Here is a 23,315-nt window from a genome sequence, read left to right on the forward strand (position 1 = left end):
TGGAAAACAATACAATCTTGAGTTGACCTATGACCTCCTTGTTTCATCCTGATCAGTTCGGTACAGTAACTCCACTGAAATTTTATTGTATCTGTTTACCACTGTGCCAACTTACCTTTTGTCTTTGTTGTTTTCAGTCATGACAAGAAAAAAAATGACTGTTATAATTATATATGCGTTTTTATAAACCCAACTCAAAATGATTGTAATAGCTGTAGTGACAGTGTATTATTAAAGTCCATGAGCAGACCTATTATTAGTATTAAGATGATTAACATGTATTTTTTCCTATGATAGGTCAGATTTTGATACAGGTTTTAAGTAAGAGGGACATAAGGGTGCACTATTCAGTTACAATTAGGTGCACTGTTTTGTAGAACTTAAATGGTAGCTTAGGTTCATAATTACCTTTCGACAAATTATTAATAATCAATATTTTTATTTGTTCTAACACATTTACAATAAATGGTCAAAACACAAATGATAGAAACAAAGTATGTAACAACAACAACAAAGAATAAAGACAGATATAAATGCATATGGTCTACATCTAGTTAGATTAACATAGAAACTTGTGGTATGGCCTCAATTTCACCACTAATTTCCCTCTGACTTCAGACAAATCATTGTATCAAGAAGAATTTTAAGGCATTGCATCCCCTAGATATGAAAAATTTCATCGAGTTTAAGTAAAATTATATACCATAAAAAAAACAGGAACTTTATATCACTCCTAACAAAGTATATATAAAGTTCTGTTGGATATCTAGACATTTTTGATCTGGTACCATTTTCTGATCATCACCCAATTAGTTGTACATTTTTTATAGATTATCTGTCACAGTGCCATAGAACTGTTCAATTAGATGCCCTCCCTGGTAAATTTATATGGTCTAAGAAAGCTAAATGCTTATTTAATGAAAAAATCAATAATAATGAATTTAAAGGTAAATTTTTGGATTATATGAGTTCCGAATTTGAAGATTATGACCAAATCACTAACTCTTTCAATTCTATATTAATAGAATGTGCTAAGCAATCTGCTAAATATGTCAACCAGTCACCCAACAGAAAGAAAAAAAGGTACAAAACCTACTAGACAACCTTGGTATGCACAATCATGTGCAGATTTAAAGAAGTTGGTTAAATGTTATGAGAAACTTGTTAACAAAAATCCTAGTAATGGATATTACAGGAGAACATATTATACTTATAAGTCAAAATATAGAAGGATTTGTAAATATGAAGAAAAACAATATAAATAGAAATTATATGCTGAAATGAATAATAGCATTGATAATGATCCAAAATCATTTTGGAACCTAGTAAATAAACTAGATCGGTTGAACTTGAATCATGATTCCGATGATACTTTACCAAAAGAAGAATTTGTAAATTTCTTCAAAAACTTAAATAAAACTGATAATAATAATTCAGCTTTTATAGGAGAATTTCTATAACTTCTAATTTAGGAAAACTGTTTAATAGAATAATTTATGCTGGAATTTACAAACAGCAAATCTCTCCTAAGTGAAAACCAAATTGGTTTAAGAGAAAACAGTAGAACTGCTGACCATCTATTTTCAATCAAATCCATTATTGACCACTATAAAAACAAGAAAAGAAAAGTTTTTGCTGCTTTTATTGACCTACGTAAGGCTTTTGATACCATTTGGCGGGTTGGTCTTTTTTACAAACTTGCATCAGCAAATGTTCCTCCAAAACTATTTCAAATAATATTTTCTATGTATCATAATACTACAAATAGAATCAAATTTTCAAATGGACTAAGTTCCACATTCAAATCAGAATGTGGTGTAAAATAAGGTGATGTTTTGAGTCCTTTATTATTTAATATTTTTTTAGATGACATTGTAATGGTATTAAAATCAAATAATTGCAATCCTGTAAAAATTGGGAATATATCAGTAAATTGTTTTTTATATGCTGATGACTTAGTTATATTATCTGAAAGTAAACAAGGTTTACAAACTAACTTAAATATTGTTCACGAATGTTGCTGTAATTGGAAATTATATGTTAATGTGTCCAAATCTAAAGTTATTGTATTTAATTCAAATGGTAGATCTTATATTAATGAGTTTACATACAATAATGATATCATTCAAACAGTACCAAAATATTGTTATCTTGGTGTCATGTTACATTATAATGGTAAATTTAATTTAGCTGTATCTTTGCTGATGGAAAAGGCTAGAAAAGCTTTATTCAAGATAAAAAAGTCAGTAGGGCTAGATCATTCATGTCATCTATTAGAAAAGCTGTTTGATACTTTAATTAGCCCCATTCTTTTGTACTGTAGTGAAGTCTGGGGTATAGATATTGATACATGTACTTTTAATAACTCAGTTGTAGAAAAATTTCATTTAAAATTCATCAAGGAAATTCTTGGTGTACATTGAAAAGCTACAAATGCTGCATGTCGTTCTGAACTTGGATGACTCCCACTTCACTCAAAAATTATGTTTTCCTGTGTTAAATTTTTAAATCATCATCTTTCCTCAGAAAACACTTTGGCTTTCAAAATATTTCAAGCTACAGAAAACAATAACACTTGGACAAAGAGAATGTATTCTATTATCAATAAACTTGGTTTTTCACACATAATCTATCAAAAATGTAGCTTTAAACCTATTTTATCAAATAAAAAACAACGAATAACCGATCAATTTTTACAAGAGCAACATTCCCAAATCCAAAATTCAAATAAACTAACATTTTATCGAAATATACACATTGGATACAAACGAGCAAGCTTTGTTGATATTTTACAAAAAAGATCAGAAAGATCCTCTCTTTGCAATATTAGAATCAGTAGCCATAATTTGGAAATAGAAAAAGGCCGTCATCTGTCAATTTCTGCAAACGAGAGATTATGTAAAGTTTGCAACTCTGGGGAGGTTGAAGATGAATTACATTTTTTGCTAAAATGTGAAAAATACTCTAAAGTTAGAAGTCAATTTATGTCCAAATTATCAAATATCCTCAAAAAAGATATTGATTCAATTAATTACTACACACTGAAATAATGTATATTCAGTGATTCGTATACTATACTAAAGATTATCACTAATTTTGTAGATATTATTTTTTCTATCAGAAAAAATTTTATTTCATAACAAATATCTCTTCTCATAACATTTGATTGATTAATATTCTATTTACATGTATACCGCTACTATATATGTTACTCTTTTATATATCAATTATATGGGCCTTTGCCAATTATTGTAATTGTGTTTGTGCCAATAAAGAATATTATTATTATTATTATATAATGTGTAAAAATAACAGTGCCTCCCAGTTTTAAAACTGAAATAACTTGAAAAGCTGTAAGATTTATATTTGACATATGCATTCTGGGGGAAGATAAATTATTCTTGATTTAAGTTATATAAGTTTTAATTTGACAAATTGATGAGAAATGACAAAGTTATGAAAATGCTGAGGAAGGGTATGTTCTCAGAACACTAAAATATGAGCGTTAAAATTTACCTGTAAAATCAATAATTACTTATTAAATTATCAGTAAATGCCATAGGGACAATTGATGAAATTGGTCAACAAACTGTTAAGTAATTTTTTCAAACTCATTTTAATGTATGAATACTTTATTGCATCAGCAAAACAATGCTATAGCAAATAACACGATATATGACAGAGAACAAACAATGTGTAGTATGATATGATTGAGTTATATCTAAATATAGTGAAAAAATGAAATAAGCTTCAAATAATTTGAGCCCTTAGTTTCCAAGCTGCATTTAGATACTGACATACATGTAGTTTTTTAGTTATACTGCATGATCTTGCTTGTAACAAATGTTTAAGTTAATGAGTATTAGGCCACGAACAATAATACCTTAATGTAGGACATGAATGAAATGATATTCATCTTTAAGCAATTCATATAACAGCATTCACAGATTATATTATATCTAGGAGTATTGACAATTTTTCATATCTACCAGTTTCAATACACAATTTCAAAATACCACCACACAATTTGGTTAATAATACAATATTTTAATCATAATCTAAATAATTTTCAAAAACAGTCAATTTTACATGAGCTATAAAGGCTAGAAACCACTAATTCCACTTCCCATAGGCTTCTATGCTAATTTCACAATATTCAATGGCTTCTCTGGACTTTACCTTAATTTTAACCTGCAGAGGACTATATATCAGCATGATTCTACATATGTCAGCTCACAATCCTCAGAATGGCATGTGGGGTTAGCAGACTTGCAGTGCAGTACTGGTCACCGGAAGTGAAGGGTCTCTAAATAGCATGGGAAATCCCAGTGTTTTCACAAGATAGGGGTATATATAGAAATCATTATGGAGATTAGGCTTCACATCACAAGAAGCAAAATGCACCTATAAATTGTACAGAAATGTTTTTCCTTTCAGAAACTGTTTAATTTTTTTAAATAAGATGAGAACTTTTTTCACAGCACTATGAGGAACAGGGGTAATTTCTGCGTAGGACTATTTTTGCGTACGTTCCAAATGCTCATTGGTTGAATTGGTGGTCTGTAACCTAAAAGGCAAATTTTTCACAGTTTACTGAACTAGCGTGCCAGTTCTGGTAATATTGATCATTAATACGATTTTTGATAAATTCAAATGAAACATTAATGTTATCTTGATCCAGCTATACAGTAAATCCCAACCTTAATAAGCCCTATTTACTTTGGCATGAGAGGCATGAGTACATAGAAGTTTATAAGCATCATATACAATTTTAGGTTTTCATATATAATGTGTAACCAATATTTGATGATTATATATTTATGTAAAATACTTATTGGCAAGTAGCCAAGTTTGCCATATAAAAATGATGTTGGTACATTTCTACCTAATCTAAGAACGTTACAACAAAAATGATTACAAATAACTTTGACATTGTTGGCCTGATGAAACTGCCAAATTTCTGAGGCATAGTTCAAAACAGATCCAACCATACTATCAAATAAAAAAATAAATACTTCTACTTCATAGTAATAAAAACCCTTTGAATGAATTATTCAAAGATGAAAGTGCTCTTGATCCTGGTTGTGATATTCTGTAATAAAAATTCTATCATTTTGAAGAAGTTTCTTTAATCTTTTAATTGGTAGTAAATTCATATGGTTAAATAAACTGAAAGACACAATGATTAACAGCTTACTGGGGTATGATATAGGGAAATGAAATTCTGGTATTTTTTTTTTTCACAAGACGAAGGTACATTCATTTAGTCGTCATTTTGTTATTATTTAAAGCACACTTTTTAAAAATAGCCATTGCCATTCTGAAGATTTTTTCTTTCATTTGATACTAATTTCATTTTAATAAAATCAATAGTTTTCACAAACATTCAGTGACAAATAATACTTTATGAACCTTTAAAAATGTGAATTTTTTTGATATTTGTCTAAAAAGACCTCATTTTGAAATGGAAAATATTTATATTCCCGAGCCCTTGTTTAAAATAAATACAAAAATATATGTTGCCATTCTCCAATCTTGTATCTTTAATTTTAGTCATCATAATCCATCCAGTGGAGAAATATTTAGAAAATTGGCTAATAAACAGCCAAATAGCAATGGCAGTGTTCTATATAGATAATTTATACAAGTGACTTCCCCCTCTAATATACACTTCCTGCAAAAATTTACCTGACTTTTGCAGGGTTATTTTTTTCAATTCTACAGAAGGTACAAAAATAAAGTAACACCTGAGATTCACTTGATATTTTCCACTCATTTAATTCCCCTATTGTAACAATATTATTATGCAAATTGAAATGAGATAGATAAATATCAAGTATATAATTGTAAAAAAGTACATGTATACTGTAACTAAAGACTATTAAACTGTCAAGATTTTTTCATATTCTTCTCTTTCACTTTGATTAAAGCCAGTTGAAAAACTTTGATATGTCAAAGAAACAAACCCCACCAGGATGAGAATGTCAGAACGAGGCCACCCATTAGTCTTGAATGGACAAAGAGGAAATCCTCATATTACAGGATAGACTGCAGCTGGCCCCAAAACATCATTATACACAGGTACAACGAAAAAGAGTAGCCCCTATATACTCAAGTAACTTAAAAAATAAACTAATAAAAGGAGAAAACGAAGCAAGACATACAGAGGCTAGAAATTCCTGACTTGGGACATGTGCAAAAAATTAGGCAAGGTCAAAGTACTTTGGCATAATCACAACCTTACACCTTTAAAATCTGACCACTGTGGGAAAAATATAACAATCACGTCTAAAAATCAGTTCAAAAAGGTCAGAGTCCCTTGTTATAATGGAAAAATACCTTATTTCATATGAACTTTAGGAACTAAAATTGCGAGAAAGGTTTTTTTTACCTTTTTTCCACCTTCTCCATGCATGCTTTCATCCAGTGATAGTTTCTAAGTGCCTGATATTTTATAAAATGTAATATATCTAATATACTTACAAATTACTTGAACCTGCACAAATCAAGGATTAGAAAAAATGTGTACTTTTTAAAAAAAAAAAAAAAAAAACACTTAAAATTTCTGCGTGGACTACCTCAAAACAGCAATATTTCAACTAAGTAAGACCAGATTTTCAGAATTGACCTAACTGTATATATACCTGCCAAGTTTTGATATTCCCTATGGGAATTTTAAAGTGGGCCATGGTGTGAATGGACTTTTTCATGATATATTTTGCAAACTCTAGGGATTTTACTGTAGTAATGTATAAATAAGACAACCACTCTTGTATTAAAGGGCCTTTTTCATTTGAACAAAATGTGCAGCATGCAATGTATTAAATTGAAGTTTGTTTACGTGTGAGTAATTAGCCTCCATGCTGTCAGCTGAAAAGGTAAAAATGTTGATTTTCAGTATTTTTTCAAGTAAATTTTGTGGAGAATTTCTACAGTCATCCAACCATTAGCATAATGATTTTGAAAGCCTTATTTTCCAAGCTTCCCAATGATATGCAACTTGAAGATGTCATTTGTCTTGGGAACTCGCAGTGAAACTTTGAAAATTACTTTTTTAACATGTAAAGTAATGGAAATGTTAGAAGTGGTTTGCAAGTCCTAACCTAATTGAAATTCTGAAGTTAAAATTCTAAAAAAAATGAATGAGAATACATTTTATTTACATACAAATGTATTTCTACTATTATGGAATACATTGTGCATATCTTGTCATTAATCTTTTAGAGTAAATTTGAAGAGAATGAGTGTTCAGCTTATAATTCATGTCCAATTTTAAGTGTAATTAAAATTTGTGTACATCCTTGGTTCTACAAATAGACTTGTTAAATTGACAGTATTTGTCAAATTAATTGTGCAGTAGAACTTAATCTTTAGAAAATGATCGGCTGTTCACAAAGAAATGGTAGATCCAATTGGGATTCATTTTCTAATTGTCAATCATCATCTATAACTCTGATCAGCTGAGTGCTCCTTGGAGATTTTTTACTTGTCATGACAGCAATTAAATACCTTTTGTCACATTTATGACCCTTCTAATCAAAGAAATAAGACTGAAACAAATTTAAGGGTTTGAATTCGAAGTTTTCTGGGTAATTTTGACAAAATCGGGTTTTGAAACAAAGTTTACCTGAAAAATCATGTTTGCAGAACAAATGGTCAAAATTGTGAAAACTCGCTTTAGCTGGGACACATAAAACAACATTTAATCCCAAATGAAAGTTGGCAGGTATGCATATAGTACTACCTAAAGAACATATAACCGTCAAGGATGGCAAGGCAGTCAGGTTGTCTGTACAACATTATATAAAATTACATAAATTAACATGAAAAAGGTGAAACCTGACACACTTCCAAAGAAAGTTTATATACCCACTTAGCCTCATAGCTGCTTTGTCAGATCAAATCTAGGTCAGAGACATTTAACTGATGACAAGACCTGGAAACTCTTTTGTAGAAATTTTTTGGGCCCATGGTATGTCAGACCCTTTCTATTTTTTTTTTATTTCTCTACCATTCGGCTTTCTTTGCAGGCCGGTACATCAGTTTTTCTAAAGGGGTGCAAAGTTAATACTTCATACAAAATGTTGACTTGAATAGTCACAGTTGAATCAAAACGACGAGTTTGATAGTGCCTGTGTACAGGCCTGCTTTGCGAGTATATAATATGAACAAATTAGTGAAAAATATTTCTAATGAAAATACTGGGGAGGGATGTATGTGTTCTCATTTCTCATAAATAAATATAATAACAGTGTCTAAATTACCTTACCTTTGAAAATCAATTAGTTTATTAAAGATCAGTAATTGCCCAAGATTGGTTAAGTATTCTTAATTATTAGGTGATAAAATTTATGTATTTGAAAAAATGGTATCTTTTATCTTCTATGTATTTCAAATTCAGAAGTAAGACCCTTTCTGATTGGATAAAACATTAAGCGATACAATTTGTTTTGTTATGTGAATGTGAAGTCATCAACTCTTTGTGATGATTAACTCTTTAAATTTTTTAATACTAAAATTATAAGGATGTTTGTTATATTTTTTCTATTTCAAAAAAATGCCTGTGGTGCACACTTTTCTTGATACTGATGTTTTTTAACTGCTTATGAAGAAAAAAGATACAACAGTCAGAATCATTGAGTTAATTAAGGTTGAAGATGGGAATTGAAAAAGCAGTCACCAGAATCAAGAGATTTGTAAAACATGTAAATGTCCTCTTTGGTAGTTCATAAATACCAGTGATAATTTTAATGTAAGGACATCATAACCTAAAGGGCAATCAATGACGCATTGAAAATGCTCCTGCTTTTAACTGGTACCTAACTTACGTTTTTCATACATAGCTCTATTCACAACTTGAATCTAGTGAGAAGTAGCACTCCAGATAAGAATGCTGAAAGTCTGAAAAGCCTTCATATTTTTATTTTTGATATTTTGTTTAAAATGTTATAGTAAACAGAAATTAACATGTGGGTTTTCATATAACCTTTGTTCTGAGGAGATACTGTAGAATTCAAAACTAAGGGAGTTAACTTTTTGAATGACACTAAAATACAATAGAAACTGTTGGATTTTCATTGTGGATTATCTCCTAAGCGCAGACAGATTGGAATAACTAATTTTACATTTCATCATATAGACCTATAAAGCAACTTAATAACAAAAATAATCAAAGACTCAAGTTTTCAAAGTTCCTAATCATCAAATATTCTATGCCACTGATTTTGGCTTGCTTTCCAGACAAATTCAATGCTTTACTAAGTTTAACTCGCAATCAATCAGTGATTTTCTCATTTTTACCATAAACCCTGGCATAGATATATGTATTGAATTGGTTCAGAATTAAAAAAAATTAGTGAGCTGAAACTTCAAGTTTTTAGGTCAATTTAAGGGAGACTGTGTGAGGGTGATAATATACATCCATGTTCTTTTCCATTTCACATCTTTTGACATCGCATGTTTGTATATTACTAGCAAAGAAAGTGTATTTCTTTTTGGAAAATGTAATGTACTTGACATTTTAGAACTATATTGTGTTGGTTTTAAAAGATTAGAGCTTGTGCTGTAATGTTTATAGGTACCAACTTTAAATAAAGGTTTTGAACTTTGTTGTGTAATGCAACAGTTTGTCAGTTGACTAAGATTGACAAATTTCTAGTGAGTCTGAAATGGTACAAACTCAAGCAAAGTTGTGATATGCTCTAAAAGTGGGTGACTTCGTAACCTTGATGACCTGAATGTTTCTCAATCAAATCAACTGGGAGACTAGGCATTTCTCAGCTATATTATAGAAAGTTCAATGCTAACTGTTCATTTCATCTTTTTATGCAAATTTCCTGCTCTTATTGATTCAAGGAAAAAAAAACACCATAGAAGACATGTATACATATGGTATTTTAGAGATACATTTTGATCTTGTATGAGGCTAGAAATAATGGTTCTATGGTACCTATCTGCAACATAAGGTGGTTTAGTAATACATAATTATGCAAATCATATGCAAATGTACAAGGCTGAAATTTCGATTGCAAGAAGTGAACAATATTAGCTACTGAAAAATGTATATACTTTTTTGGGTGTATCACATATTACAGAATTTGCATGATTCTTACAAAGACTACTCAAAGTTTCTCATTTGATATTAATTTTCATAGTATATGAGTACTTCGATAATTAGTTAAATACTTCAAATGGAGTATAAAAGTTTCAGAATGAGAATAATGAAAATTTGTGTTTTTTTCTTTCTTAAAACATGGGTATCTTCATTTAGACATTATTTTATCTTCCTTCATAGATGAAACGTAGTCATTGTCATTCAGCTGATTTTTCTTTTTCATTAGATATTAATTTCATTTTGATATATGCAGTTGTTTTCATAAACACTTAATGACAAAGTTGTCTTTATGAAACTTTAAAATGGGAAATATTTTCTCTATTGCTAAAACTTGATTCTTTTGAATGCTGATCATACTTAAAATGGACAAGACTCTGTGAGTTTAATCTACTGTTGATTTCACTTTTCAGTGTCAATACCATAATAATTGAATTGAAGAAATGCTGCTTGTTCTACCAAGATTATGCAGACACCACTTGAAAGGCTTTGTTAAATCTCGCATAAGACCAATAACTACTGGTAATCCTAAAGTATGTATTGTTGGGGCTGGTCCTGCCGGGTTTTATGCAGCACAACAAATATTAAAAGTAAGTGGAGTTTTAAAAATAGGAATTGGTATTATATAGTGTCTTATTCAGCTTTCTATCCGTCCTTTCATCCATCCATAATTGGTTTCTAGAGCATAACTTTTGAGTGTGTCAGTAGAATTTCACCATACTTGGACATTGAAGGCTTAAGAGGTGAGGAAGACACCTATGAATTTTAAGGGTCAGTAGGTCAAAGGTCAAGGTCACACAGACTTAACAAAATAGAATTTTGGAGCCAAAAATTTGTTTCCTGAGCGTAACTTTTGAATGCCTTCATGGAATTTCACCAAACTTGGACATTTAAAAGGCTTATGAGGTGAGGAAGACATTAACTTTGGGTCAGTAGGTCAAATGTGAAGGTCTCACAGACTTAACGAAATAAACTTTCTGTGCCAAAAATTGGATTCTGGGGCATAATTATTGAATGGCATTATGGAATTTCACCAACCCTGGGCAGTTAAAGGCTCCTGAGGTAAAAAAGAGACTAATTGATTTTGAGGTCAATTGTGCAAAGGTCAAGGTCAAATTGACTTAACATCATCTAAATCTACTTCAATTACTCTTTCCACAATAATTTTACATGAAATTTTCCTTTGTTGTGAGGTGGGAGACCTGGAGCACTGCTCATGTTTTTTTTTTTTCATGCCAGGACTGAATTTATTGACAATCTAATACTTGATTGATAAAGGAATTCTATTCAGAAGTTGTAAAATGTTATAAAGACTTTATTCTTGTATATCATAGCATGTACATGTATAATCCTGATACACAACTTATATTTGATAGGGAAATCCAAGTGCTGTAATAGACATTTATGAAAAGTTACCTGTTCCATTTGGACTTGTGCGGTATGGAGTGGCTCCTGATCATCCAGAAGTAAAGGTTGTTGTATTTTAATGACACTATCAATGTAGTGACAAAAAATTCCAACTTATGTTTTTCACAATATTTACTTTGGAAAAATATATTCATATATTAAGATAATTAAAATCTTCGATACATTATGACATTGAATATGATTTTTTATACCTTAACTCCTAAGAAGAGGGGTACACTGTCTGTGATTTTGTTTCTCTTTTATAAAAGTTCCCCCTTCTTGTTGGGTTTGGGAAGAAAATAAACCATTTTGGAACATAAAATCTGTTGCAAACTGTGATTTTTGGGAATATTGCATGAGATATTGGTTTTGAGATAATTTAGCTTTGGGAAACAGCCTGTTTTTGGAGTTTTATTCAAGGTATTAACCTTTGTCTGTCTGTCAGACTTCTTTTAAGATGGTACTAGTTGGTTGTCTTACATGGAAAAATGCAATGTTATGGAAGAAATGTTTATCATTGTAGAATGTGATCAATACATTTACCCAGACAGCTTCCAAAGATCGATGCTCATTTATAGGCAATGTGACAATAGGAAAAGATATCTCTGTCAGTGACTTACAGAAAGCCTACTCAGCTGTAGTTCTAGTAAGTTAAAAAATCAACTTCATATTTGAATAAGCTCTTAACTGCAGACAATTTTCTCTTGATTTACTAATTTATTGGATTTCTTACATTTACTTTTTTAAAGTTAATGCAGGTTTAGTCCTTAAGAGTTTAGAATTTGTTTAAAAAATCAGGTTTCTAGTTTACATTTTCATAGAAAAAATGACAGTTTCTGTTGTATGAAATGTGGTAGATAGTCCCTTTAAATAACTACAATTTAAGGTTCTGTCTTACTGTCGTTCAGTCTGTCTATCATTAACATCATTCAATTTATGACATCAGCCTTTAGGTTGCAGGGCATTCGATTTTACAGCTCTTGGCAAGTTTGTACATCTATTCATTAAAGTTTAGTAACAATTTTTTTTTCAATCCTTCATGGGAACATTTGAAATTTGATAGACAGCTTCAACATGATCAGTTGTAAGGTCTTCTACTCAGTTCCATATCGTCTTCCTATCTGCCATAATTACCATATCCTACTAATATATTTATTGTTTTGTTTTGTTGCTTAGTTCACATTTTTTTCTATAGTCCTATGGTGCTGATAATGACAGACTTTTAGGAGTACCAGGAGAGGTCAGTTATAGAAATATAAGGATAATGTATGGTATCAAATTCATTGAAAGTGAAAATCCATTTGAATCTAAACCTCTTTTTTTGGAAAGCTACTTCATATAAGGAGATTTTTATTCATATTTTAAATATTTATGCATGTTGATATTTAAATGTACATGTACTTTTTGCTAGATAAAATGAGTAATTGCTGTGTTTTGAAAAAAATGTCTGAGCTTATAATACAAAAACAAAAAACTTCAACGAAAAATAAGGAATTCTCTTTTTATTGTTGTTTTGTTATGTACAATTCATTCGTTTCATTTAATATTTGTTATTGCTTTACCATTATTTTTAGAATTTGGAGAATGTGATATCAGGAAGAACATTTGTAGGATGGTATAATGGTCTTCCACAAGATAAACATGTAGGTGTTTTATAATGTTGACTTTGATTATATTAGATTTTTGGCAATAAATTTACAGAAGGAGCTACTTTTACACTTGACTTGTTTACATCTTCACACTTAATGGAAAGTATTAAAACAATGAACTCACATGGGAACAATACAACTTATTTGGAATATAAATAAACAAACTAGAAGTTGATTGTCTGGCATATGTTGTGTACACACTTACCTTGAATTTTTACTGTTACTGTTACATTTTATAAAAAAGGAAATGTTCTTGACCCTTGACTTATCTAGGGAATTCATTGTTTTTGTTTAATTGATTTTGGCAAAATATCAGCAATTTAACTTATACTCAACATCAACTAATAGGACAAAAGCTACAGCTAAAAAGGTCTGGCTATTTTGATATGAATTTTGAATATATGATTCAAATACATCATGTAAGACTTTATAGTTGGTGATTTAGTTGTTGATGTCCTTACATGATATGAAGTGTTAAGGTTAATATTTTAGTATATTTTTTTTTCAGTTAAAAGTAAACCTAGACACTGAAACTGCTGTTATCATTGGCCATGGGAATGTTGCTTTAGATATAGCTCGAATTCTTCTGATGCCTATTGACCTCCTGAAGGTATGAATAATTTGAAGGATATAAGAAAATACTATACTGCGCTAAAATCTGTTTGATGTCACACCACTGAGTATAATTTCATTAATCCACATGCTATGATTCTCTTTCCCACTCCTCTAAATTTTGTATCAATTGGTATATATATGACCCTTGACATAAACATGGAGGGACTTTTTCAGTTTATTATTTAGTATCATTTAGACAAGTGTCTGATTGTTGTCCCTGGATTACATTCTTTTGATTTCCATTAAAATCTTGGTTTCCTTGATTACTCTTAGACTAGTGCTGAGATGCCTGAATTGTAGATACCACAATATCCATCACTTAATTTTTGTTTTTTACTAAAAGTTGATTTTTTTTTTATTGATTTTAGAATAGTTTATTTCATACTCCCTTGGTATTAACAATTCCCTTACATGGCCCAAGTATGCCAGTTTATGGGTCCCTGTTTACAATAAAAACTTTTCTTCCCAGGGATGAAGTAAGAGGAAATGAAAAAAGTTTGATTCTTTAAATGATAGTTATGTTGCTTTTCTGTAAATTTACCATTGAGCTATAACTACTGTATTTGGAAATCTGCTCATTTGGCAAGTAGATAGCACTGTATATGAAATATGTTAAGTCTGACAATTTCAAGAGAAATACAATTCTGAAGTTTTCATTGTCATTAATTGTTTTACAATTTGGACAAGATCTTGAAAAGTGTTATTAAAACGTGTTAAGTATATGGGTAAGCAGTCGTAATGCCTCTTTTGAAAAATATTTGAAAATATTTAGTAATGACAATGCGCCAGATAAAAATAAATGGATGGTTAATTGACCATGGCATTCTATGGAATATATTTTTTTTATTATAATGCTACATAATTGTAACTATGAATTTTATGGGATAATATCATGACACATAGGGTTATAAATCCATAATTGTTGCCCGTAAATTTGTTATGTACAAAATGTATATGAATTGCCATTTTAAAAATTTTAATAACCACTTTCAGATATTGTTTACAGTTGCATTAGACTGGACTGTAGATTACTAGTTTGTATTTATAAATTCATTGTCATCAATCATGATATGATGGCCACTAATACTTTTATTATCTGTATAAATGCATTGTCACTAGTGAATGGGAAAAAGAATGAATATGTTGAAATTTAACAATTGCACCTGCATAGAACTTAAATTTAACTTCAAAACAGTAAATACTTCCAGAGGTCACTATAACGTCTTCAACCAGTGTAAACACCTTTAAACAAGCTCTGAAAGGCCACCAAGGGTAATAAATCTATGGTAACTGATCAATGACAATTCCTAATATTCAAACTAAAAATAAGTAAGTGTAACAATTAAGTCCATGATTGATACCTCCAAACTTTATTAAGTACAATAAATGTATCTCCTAAACCTGAGACAATAAATTTGACATCTTTCTCTGAATATTTTTCCATTAGAAAACAGATATTTCTGAGTATTCATTAGATGCCTTATCTAAAAGCAGAATCAAACATGTTGTTTTGGTTGGTAGAAGAGGTCCTTTACAAGTGGCATATACAATAAAAGAACTTAGAGAGATGATAAGGTTACCAGACTGTAAACCAGTTCTTTCTCAAACAGATTTTACTGGCATAGATAAGCTTATAAATGGTAAGATTATACATTAATAATTGTACATTTGATCATTTATTTTTACAAGATATGCAGAGATACATATTTCTACTTTTATATTAAATTTCAACCATTGATATGTATTTTGTTGATTTTCCAAGTTAATTTAGAAAGTATCCCTGACTTTTATATGTCTTTTTGTTTTTTTTTTTAGGTAATCCATTACTACCATTGACATAATAACTTTCCTTATTCTATTTTATTGATTACATTGATAAAATAAGCAGTGAGATGTACTTATGATAAAATCATCACATATCACGATTGAGGTTAATCTGTCTTACAAGTAAACTACACCAATGCATATTTTAGACAATGAAATTATGTAATTCTTACTGTAGAAAATTTTTGATGTGGAACACTCTTTATATCACTGCATAATTTCTGTATATCAACATGGCTGGTATTAATATCTAGATTTACCCAGACCCAGGAGACGCCTGACTGAATTGATGTATAAAACTTGTATGGATCCTTCTGATAAAGATTTAAAGTCATGGCGATCTGCTGGCAAGTCATGGTCCCTGAAGTTTTGTATGAGTCCATTGGAAATCCTTGGTGATATATCTGTTACTGGTCTTAGAATGGGAATCAACAAACTGCAGGTTATAATTTTACAATTTTAATCAATGTAAAATCTTCACAAAATTTGTTTAGTTCACCTGGCTAAAGGCCATGTGAGCTATTGCCATCACTTTGCGTCTGTTGTCATTATTAACAATTATACAAAACTCTTCTCCTCAAAAACTACTGGACCAATTAGAACCAAACTTGGTATGAATGTTCCTTGGGGTATCCTGCATAGAACTGTTGTGGTGATTTTTGATTTGTGAAAAACATGGGGTTAGACAGTAGTTTTTTGCATATATCTCCAAAACTGTTAGGTTTAGGCAAATTTCTTCATTAGCTGAAATGATCCTTATTGTTAGGACTACAATAGTCTTCAGGGATAAAAGTTGTTGGATGATTCCTTGTAAGAGTTATTGCCCTTGGAAAGGGAAAAATTACTTCTTTTTTTTTTTTTTTTACAGTTTTCAGTCAATATCTTGAAAACTATGATAGATTAAAAGAAACTTTCAATTGTTGAAATGATCCTTATGATAAATTCTACCAAAGACTTCTTGAGTCAATATTGTTGGACAACTTTTTGTTCAATTTATTGCCTTTGAAAGGCAAAATTCAACCAAGTGAGCTATTCAGGCTCCTAGGAGCCTCTTGTTTAGGATGTCTGTACAATAAATTTTACTTGCAAAATTTTCAGCAACCCTTAATTGCAATGATTTAAAATATGATAAACAGTTTCTTTTTGTTAGGTTGTAGTGTTTTGACTTTGTCACACAACTAACTCCTGATTTATTTGCTTACAATTAAGGTGTTAGAATTTATCGGCTAGTTTGTACATTGACCCATTGTTTGCTGGTACACTTTTGTTTATGATTTTGCTTTTTTAGATTTTATTATGACTGAAGAAGTGTTTGGGGTTGGTTGTCAGTTTTCTTAAAAAATCTCAGCATTTCTTCATGAGAATGATATGAAGTAATGCATGAAGTATCATTTTGATGTGTTATACCATATTTAAGCTTTTTTGCTAGGTAGCATATTGTATTCCTGTTTTCTGAGTAACCCTGAATGAGATTGAATCATATGAATTTGAATTAAAAAAATAGGAGAGCTTTTTTTTTTGAGACTTCATTCAGTTCCTGTTTTTTTTTGGTTCATTTAAATTGTGGGATGCCCTAGCAAATAATCTATTATAAGTAAAAAAATAATCCACCAAATAAAATGTTTTACACCCCCACTCATTTAATAGTTATTTTAGGTAATATTTAAGTTACTGTAACCATTTTATCTTTATTGAATCCATGATTTTTTTTAAATAGGGTGATGACCTAGTGAAACAAAGTGCGGTACTTACAGATGAAACAGTGTATATTCCTTGTGGCTTGGTATGCAACAACTTGTGATATTTATTTGACTGTATGATATGTAATGTTATGGATATGTAGTCAAATTTTGTCTAGAAACATCATGATTAAATATAAGTGAATGAATCTTTAAGAATTTAAACTACTAAGTCCCATACCCTAAATTAAAAGATCTTGAAAGTTATGGTCCTAATGGTTTTAGGAAATGGGGACAGTAAAGGGGCCAAAACAAGTGTAGGATATAAATGTATAGATCTCTCTGTTATTGTACAAATAGGTTTGATACCACAAAAGAAAGGATGGGATTGATTTTGATGGTTTAGGCCATATGGTTTCCATATTAGTGGCTGCAAAGGAAACAATTTTTTTTTTAAATTTTGTATTTATTGCTCTTCCTTGACCAATATCAGTAGTGTTTGTCTTGTACTATAATGTTCTTATGGAATGCAGAATCTTGCTGTAGATTTAGATTTTTGCTTTTTTGGCCCTGTTTTCAAGTTGGTTTGAATAAAAAAATTAAATTTTGATTGATTTCATAAAGAAACTAAACTCTTGGTTCACATTGAGATCCAAAGGTCTTTAGTTAAACATAAAATATGAATGCAAAAAAAGAATACTAGAGATTATTTGCTGCACAATCTAACCCTTGTCTAATGGGTCCTAAACTCCACTTGGTTTGATTTCGAAGAAAGTTTATGAATTTGTCTTTGTATCCAGACTGGATATTGAACCACATTAAGTAAATGTTTAATTTCAATTTTTGGAGATCTTTGGCCATTTTCATTCTATAAAACAAACTTATGCTTTGTGAATTCAGACTAAGAGTATCAAGTTCGAATGCTGTATCCATGTTTGTCCCAACTGCTCTGCTACTGTGAAACCCACCCCCATTGGAATGAACACCTGCCAGAACATCTTATTTGCATTTATTAACATGTAACATAGTCTTTCAGAAAAAAAGACATTAGAACAATAGAACTTTCAGGATGCCTCATTTCTTTGAAAGGATTGCTTCCAAGTAGAGTATATGTGTAAATGTGTCTCTAGGGAAGATGGAGAATATGAGAAGGGATAGTTAAAAGTAATAAAAGATTTGAATTTTAGTCTTTTGTTATAGGTGCTGTGTCCTTGAAAAGAAGGTGAGGAGAAATCACCAAGTTCAAGATGATTACAAACAGACATTATGAATTACTGTCATAATTACAGAATTGTGACTGTAAGAGATTTGAAACATACATGTATCTGTTTCATACATGTAGTGGTTTTAGAATAAATGACCTGAAAAGTAACTTTTTTCATTGGATTAATTGACATGAGTAATTTTGTTATTTCAGGTATTAAGAAGTATAGGATATAAGAGTGTGGTCATAGATCCAGAGATACCATTTGATGTTGGATCTGGTACTATACCAAACAAAGATAGTAGAGTTCTGGGAAAAACAGGTTTGTAATAAATTACCCTTATAAAGGATTGCAACCAACCTCCTGTGCCCAGGGTTTATTTGCTAAATCAAAACTTACACACCTAAGCCACAATACTTCTTCCTTCTTCTTATGCAGTTTAATACAGTTCATTGTAATTGCCTACTCTGATTTGTAATGAGTTATGTTCATGAACTAGCAGAATGATATGTAGTAAAGCGGGACACAGTTATACCTCTGCACATCAGATTAAAGCTGATGTTACACAAAAACATCCTTTTATTGAAGATGACGTGGCATAAATGTTCAGATGAACCAAGAACTTAACACAAAGATTTTGATTTGAAGCAGGAACTTCCTTCAACTCTTTGTAATGTGTGTGCTGACACAAAAAAAAATTATATTCAGTCAGTGACAGTATATCACTTGTACATATACTTTTGACTGCTAAGATATAATGTTTGCAGTATGAAAAGAATACATCATATTGATTACTGTGAACCATTATATGTTTTGTAGGTATGTACTGTACAGGATGGGTCAGTACTGGTCCTGTTGGAGTTATCCTTAATACAATGAACCAGGCTTTTGAGACGGGCAAGGTCATATTGAAGGACATCAGTGATGGCAAACTGGAATTAAACAAACCAGGCAAAGATATGGTGATGAAAATTTTACAAGACAAAGGTACATATTTTTTAACATGTCTTTTCAAGGTACTGTTGGAGTACATGTACCAATATCTACCATTTATGTTAAGTGTAGAAACTATTTGTGTGAGTCAACATTATGGGTATAATATACCTGTAGACTAAGTTACCATTTTCGAGTTTGTGGACAGTGGGGATATTCAATAATTGCACGATAAATTAAAACACTTCAAACAAATATCATGAAACTTTTGGAATTGTTTTTTGTTGTTTTTTTATACGTAAGCTCCTCTTTAGCTCACCTGGCCTAAGGCCATGTGAACTATTGCCATCACTTGCTGTCGGTTGTCGATAAAAATTTTTCAAAACTGTTCTCTTCTGACACTACTTGACCACTTGGAACTGAACTTGGTATGAAAGTTCCTTGGGATATCCTGCAAAGTACTGATTTGGGGATTTTTAATCTGTTGAAAAACATGGACACTATTACTAAAAATAGAACGTAGGGGTCAGAGAGTAATTTAGCCAAGTTCTGACACTGGTGAAAGAGTTCAGCATGATGAGATCTAACTGTGGTCAATTTTTCGTTTTAATCTGTTTAGCCAGGTTGAAGTTTTTGCCCTTTTTCGACGTTTTTTTTGCTATTTTCAATGTTATTTCCCTACAGATTAAGTTTGACTTTGGTTACAGTTGAATGACTTTTACTGAAGTTATGGCCCTTGGACTTGGAAAAATGTCTTTTTGCTAATTATAATGTTATTTCCTTCAAAAATCTTCTCTGACACTACTTGACCAATAAGAACCAATCTTGGTATGATTGTTCTTTTGGGTATCCTGCATATTACTGACCCTGGTGATTTTTTATCCATGGAAAAACATGGTTGCTGTTACTAAAAATAGAACATAGGGGTCAGACAGTACTTTTTTGCACATACAAATGTATTTCTTCAGCCAAATTATTTCAGTTTCTGAAATGATCCTTATAATAAGGCTTGAAAAGGTCTTCAGGTATAAAAATTGTCAGTCAATTCCTTGTAAGAGTAATTGCCCTTGAAAGGTGAAAAATGATGGGTTTTTTTTATGGTTTTTAGCTAATATCATGAAAGCTATGATAGATAGAAAGAAACTTTCAATTTCTGAAATGATCCTTATGATAAATCCTACCAAAATCTTCTTGAATCAAAATTGTTGAACAACATCTTGTGAATATTTTGCCCTTGAAAGGCAATATTTAAGGACCTGTGCAGGTCCGGGTGTCAAAAGAATAGGCCTGCAGCAGCACTAAGCTTGTCGTTAAAGGTGACTAAATAGTGCTCAGAACCCTAGCTGGGGGCTAGGGTGCTCTGCCCACAGAGCAACTGGGTTGTGTGCCCCAGGTGGTGGAATGGGGTACCCCTGGCTTGTTACATGTTGGGTTTGTCAGGCTATAATACGGAAAACCTGACTGCAAACCATAGTGGTGCACTGTGTTGGGAAGGATGCCACGTTCCTCGCACGTTAAAAAAACCTACTGTGGTATTTGCCTGGAGGAGGAACCATAGGGCTCCGCCAGAGGAGGCTAAATTGCCCGACCTTACCCACCTCTCCCTCTTTCCAGTGGCAATCAAGGTTTCTCAACTTCATTGTCCTTGTGTCCCGTCCCATTTTTCATTTCATCATCATTTCATGTTCATTTTGTCATCCATTTCATGTTCATCGCCTGAGTATAGCTGAAATATTGCTGCTCGGGCGTTAAACCCCAACAAACAAACAAACAAAGCAAAATTTAAGCAGGTGAGCAATTCAGGCTCCTGGGGGCCTCTTATTTATTTTCATATGTTTTGTGTCAAATACTGAGTCCCATTAAAAATTCAGAGATGTATCAAGCTATAATTTTATGTTCATATTTGCCCTATCTGCTCTGCAAAACATTTCATTTCCATCCTTTAAGAGCTCTTTTCCAGTGTTTTGTATACACTTTTTCATTTTTCTATAGTTAGGTTTAAGTATAAGTTTCTCATTTCATTGATTGTCTCAGCACATTGATTATAATAATGTGACTATTAGAGTAAGCCTATGTGAAGAAATTGTATAAAAAAATAACAAAAATGTAATCAAAGATAATTTTTTCTAATTTCTAATTTCTAATTCTAATTTCAGATGTACAGACAGTCAATTTCAGTGACTGGGAGAATATCAACCAGTTTGAAATCAGAGAGGGACAGGAGAAAGGAAAACCAAGAGAGAAAATGGTGGATATCAATCAAATGCTGTCTGTTGCAAATAAGTCCAGGTAATAGAGGATATAATGGAAATCATGGAGAGTAAATGGATGTTGTTGAACTGTAAATAAGTGCTGTTCCAAATCTCTGGTAATGAGGAGTGGAAGGAAAACAAATAGGTGTGACAGTTGATATCAGATCCCACCTGTTTATTGTTACCTATTGTGATTTATTGTTTTTTGTTGTTAATTTATAATTTAACAATAAATGAAATGTATTTATTGACCTTTCTCAGATTTTATTCAAAAGCTTTTGCCTGCACTTAATTTTGCCATTTTTTTTTAAATACATCCAGGAGAGGCATAAATGATGCTCTAAAACCCTATCTCGGGGTGGGGGGGATGCTATAGTCATTGACAGAAAACATAGGTTTCTAAATATTTTTCTGTTGTGCCTTACATCCTTAGACTAACCAACCAGAGGCTAACATGTTGGGTCAAATTACTAGACTTATTCAAAAATGTTATGGTATGAGGTAGGTGTAACCTATAAGAAGCTACAAAGTAATAAGCTTGGGAGGCTTTATTAAATGATGTCCCAATCAACTTTGGATGACTTGCTACAGACCAAGATACATATATTTTCAAATTTACATATTTGTACCATTTGATTTGCACTGCAGATTACTTCCTGTCACACTGAAGTTGCTTATTTACTTTTGTTACTTTGTATGGCTCATTTTGGTTATTTTATATTCTTTGTTGTGTGAGTGTTTTCCATGTCCTGGACTACATTCTTTTGATTTCTGCTAGGATCTTGGTTCCCTTGATTACTTTTAGAATTTCAGTGGTTCTAAGGTCATAGGTTAAGTTTGTATAAATTACTATATTTAGAATTCCATCCATTCCATCTACTGCTTAAAACTTTGTTTTTTTGCCCTAGTTGTCATTTGTATCATTTTTAGGTTTAAGATTCTGGAGAGATTGAAATATCTTTAGTCACTAGCTCATCAAAAACTTGATTACTATTTCTGCACACTACACAATGTTACTGTGATTGTACTTTTTTGTAAAGGTGAATTAAGTGGCCTCAAGTTCACTTATAACCTTTTACAAACCGAAACCTGCTTTTAAATATAGTGTGTTAGTTTTTGTGTAAAGCCAAGATTTTTGTGATGACTCAAATGTTTGAGCCTCTAACCCTTCCAGGGACAGCATGTGTAAAAATTAAAACAACTTTTACATATCATTATGTAGCCCAATGATTCACAATAGTGCCAATAAATTTCTGGTAACACTGAGGGTTTTGGGTGAAATGAAAAAAAATGAACACCTACCCACCAAAAAATTGCTTAAATTGATATATTTAAAACTTCTAGCATATTTATACTTCAGTAAAAAATGGCTTATTTTGGTATTTTCTGTTTAGTATTATCACAATTAATATTTCTTGGATTCTTTTGATGAATTGTGGCGATTTTGTAGTCCGAGTTCATCCAAAAATGGGATTTTCGATTTCTCCATAAAAAGTCACATAAATTGGACTTTACAAGTTATTGCTCAACTAAAACGTCTTAAATTTGGTATCATTCGATAGATAATTTATTTTTCTACATAAATAAACGATGAAAAACTAATTTTCAAGAAGGAACTTTCAAAAAATGTTTAAAATATT

General features: G+C 31.1%; 1 protein-coding gene across 3 annotated transcripts; it reads left to right on the forward strand.

Annotated features, from left to right (window-relative positions):
* Positions 1–26: 26 nt before the first annotated feature.
* Positions 27–21,926, forward strand: LOC148619363 (NADPH:adrenodoxin oxidoreductase, mitochondrial-like). Of its 3 annotated transcripts, XM_088579180.1 has the most exons (14): positions 4,193–4,347; positions 5,931–6,081; positions 10,525–10,701; positions 11,488–11,583; positions 12,042–12,164; positions 12,714–12,758; positions 13,093–13,161; positions 13,676–13,777; positions 15,230–15,422; positions 15,861–16,048; positions 17,324–17,389; positions 18,703–18,811; positions 19,310–19,477; positions 21,580–21,926. In XM_088579180.1, exons 3-14 carry the CDS (start codon positions 10,555–10,557, stop codon positions 21,714–21,716), a joined length of 1,443 nt encoding a protein of 480 aa, XP_088435306.1. In that variant the 5' UTR covers positions 4,193–4,347; positions 5,931–6,081; positions 10,525–10,554; the 3' UTR covers positions 21,717–21,926. The 3 variants fall into 3 exon arrangements, with proteins under 3 accessions (XP_088435305.1, XP_088435306.1, XP_088435307.1); XM_088579179.1 differs by lacking the exons at positions 4,193–4,347; positions 5,931–6,081 and adding an exon at positions 27–60; XM_088579181.1 differs by lacking the exon at positions 5,931–6,081 and having other exon boundaries at positions 4,198–4,347.
* Positions 21,927–23,315: the final 1,389 nt, after the last annotated feature.

This window comes from Perna viridis, chromosome 4 (assembly GCF_037379345.1).
Source record: "Perna viridis isolate PV_CMFRI_1.1 ecotype Kerala chromosome 4, ASM3737934v1, whole genome shotgun sequence".
Classification (NCBI taxonomy): domain Eukaryota; kingdom Metazoa; phylum Mollusca; class Bivalvia; order Mytilida; family Mytilidae; genus Perna; species Perna viridis.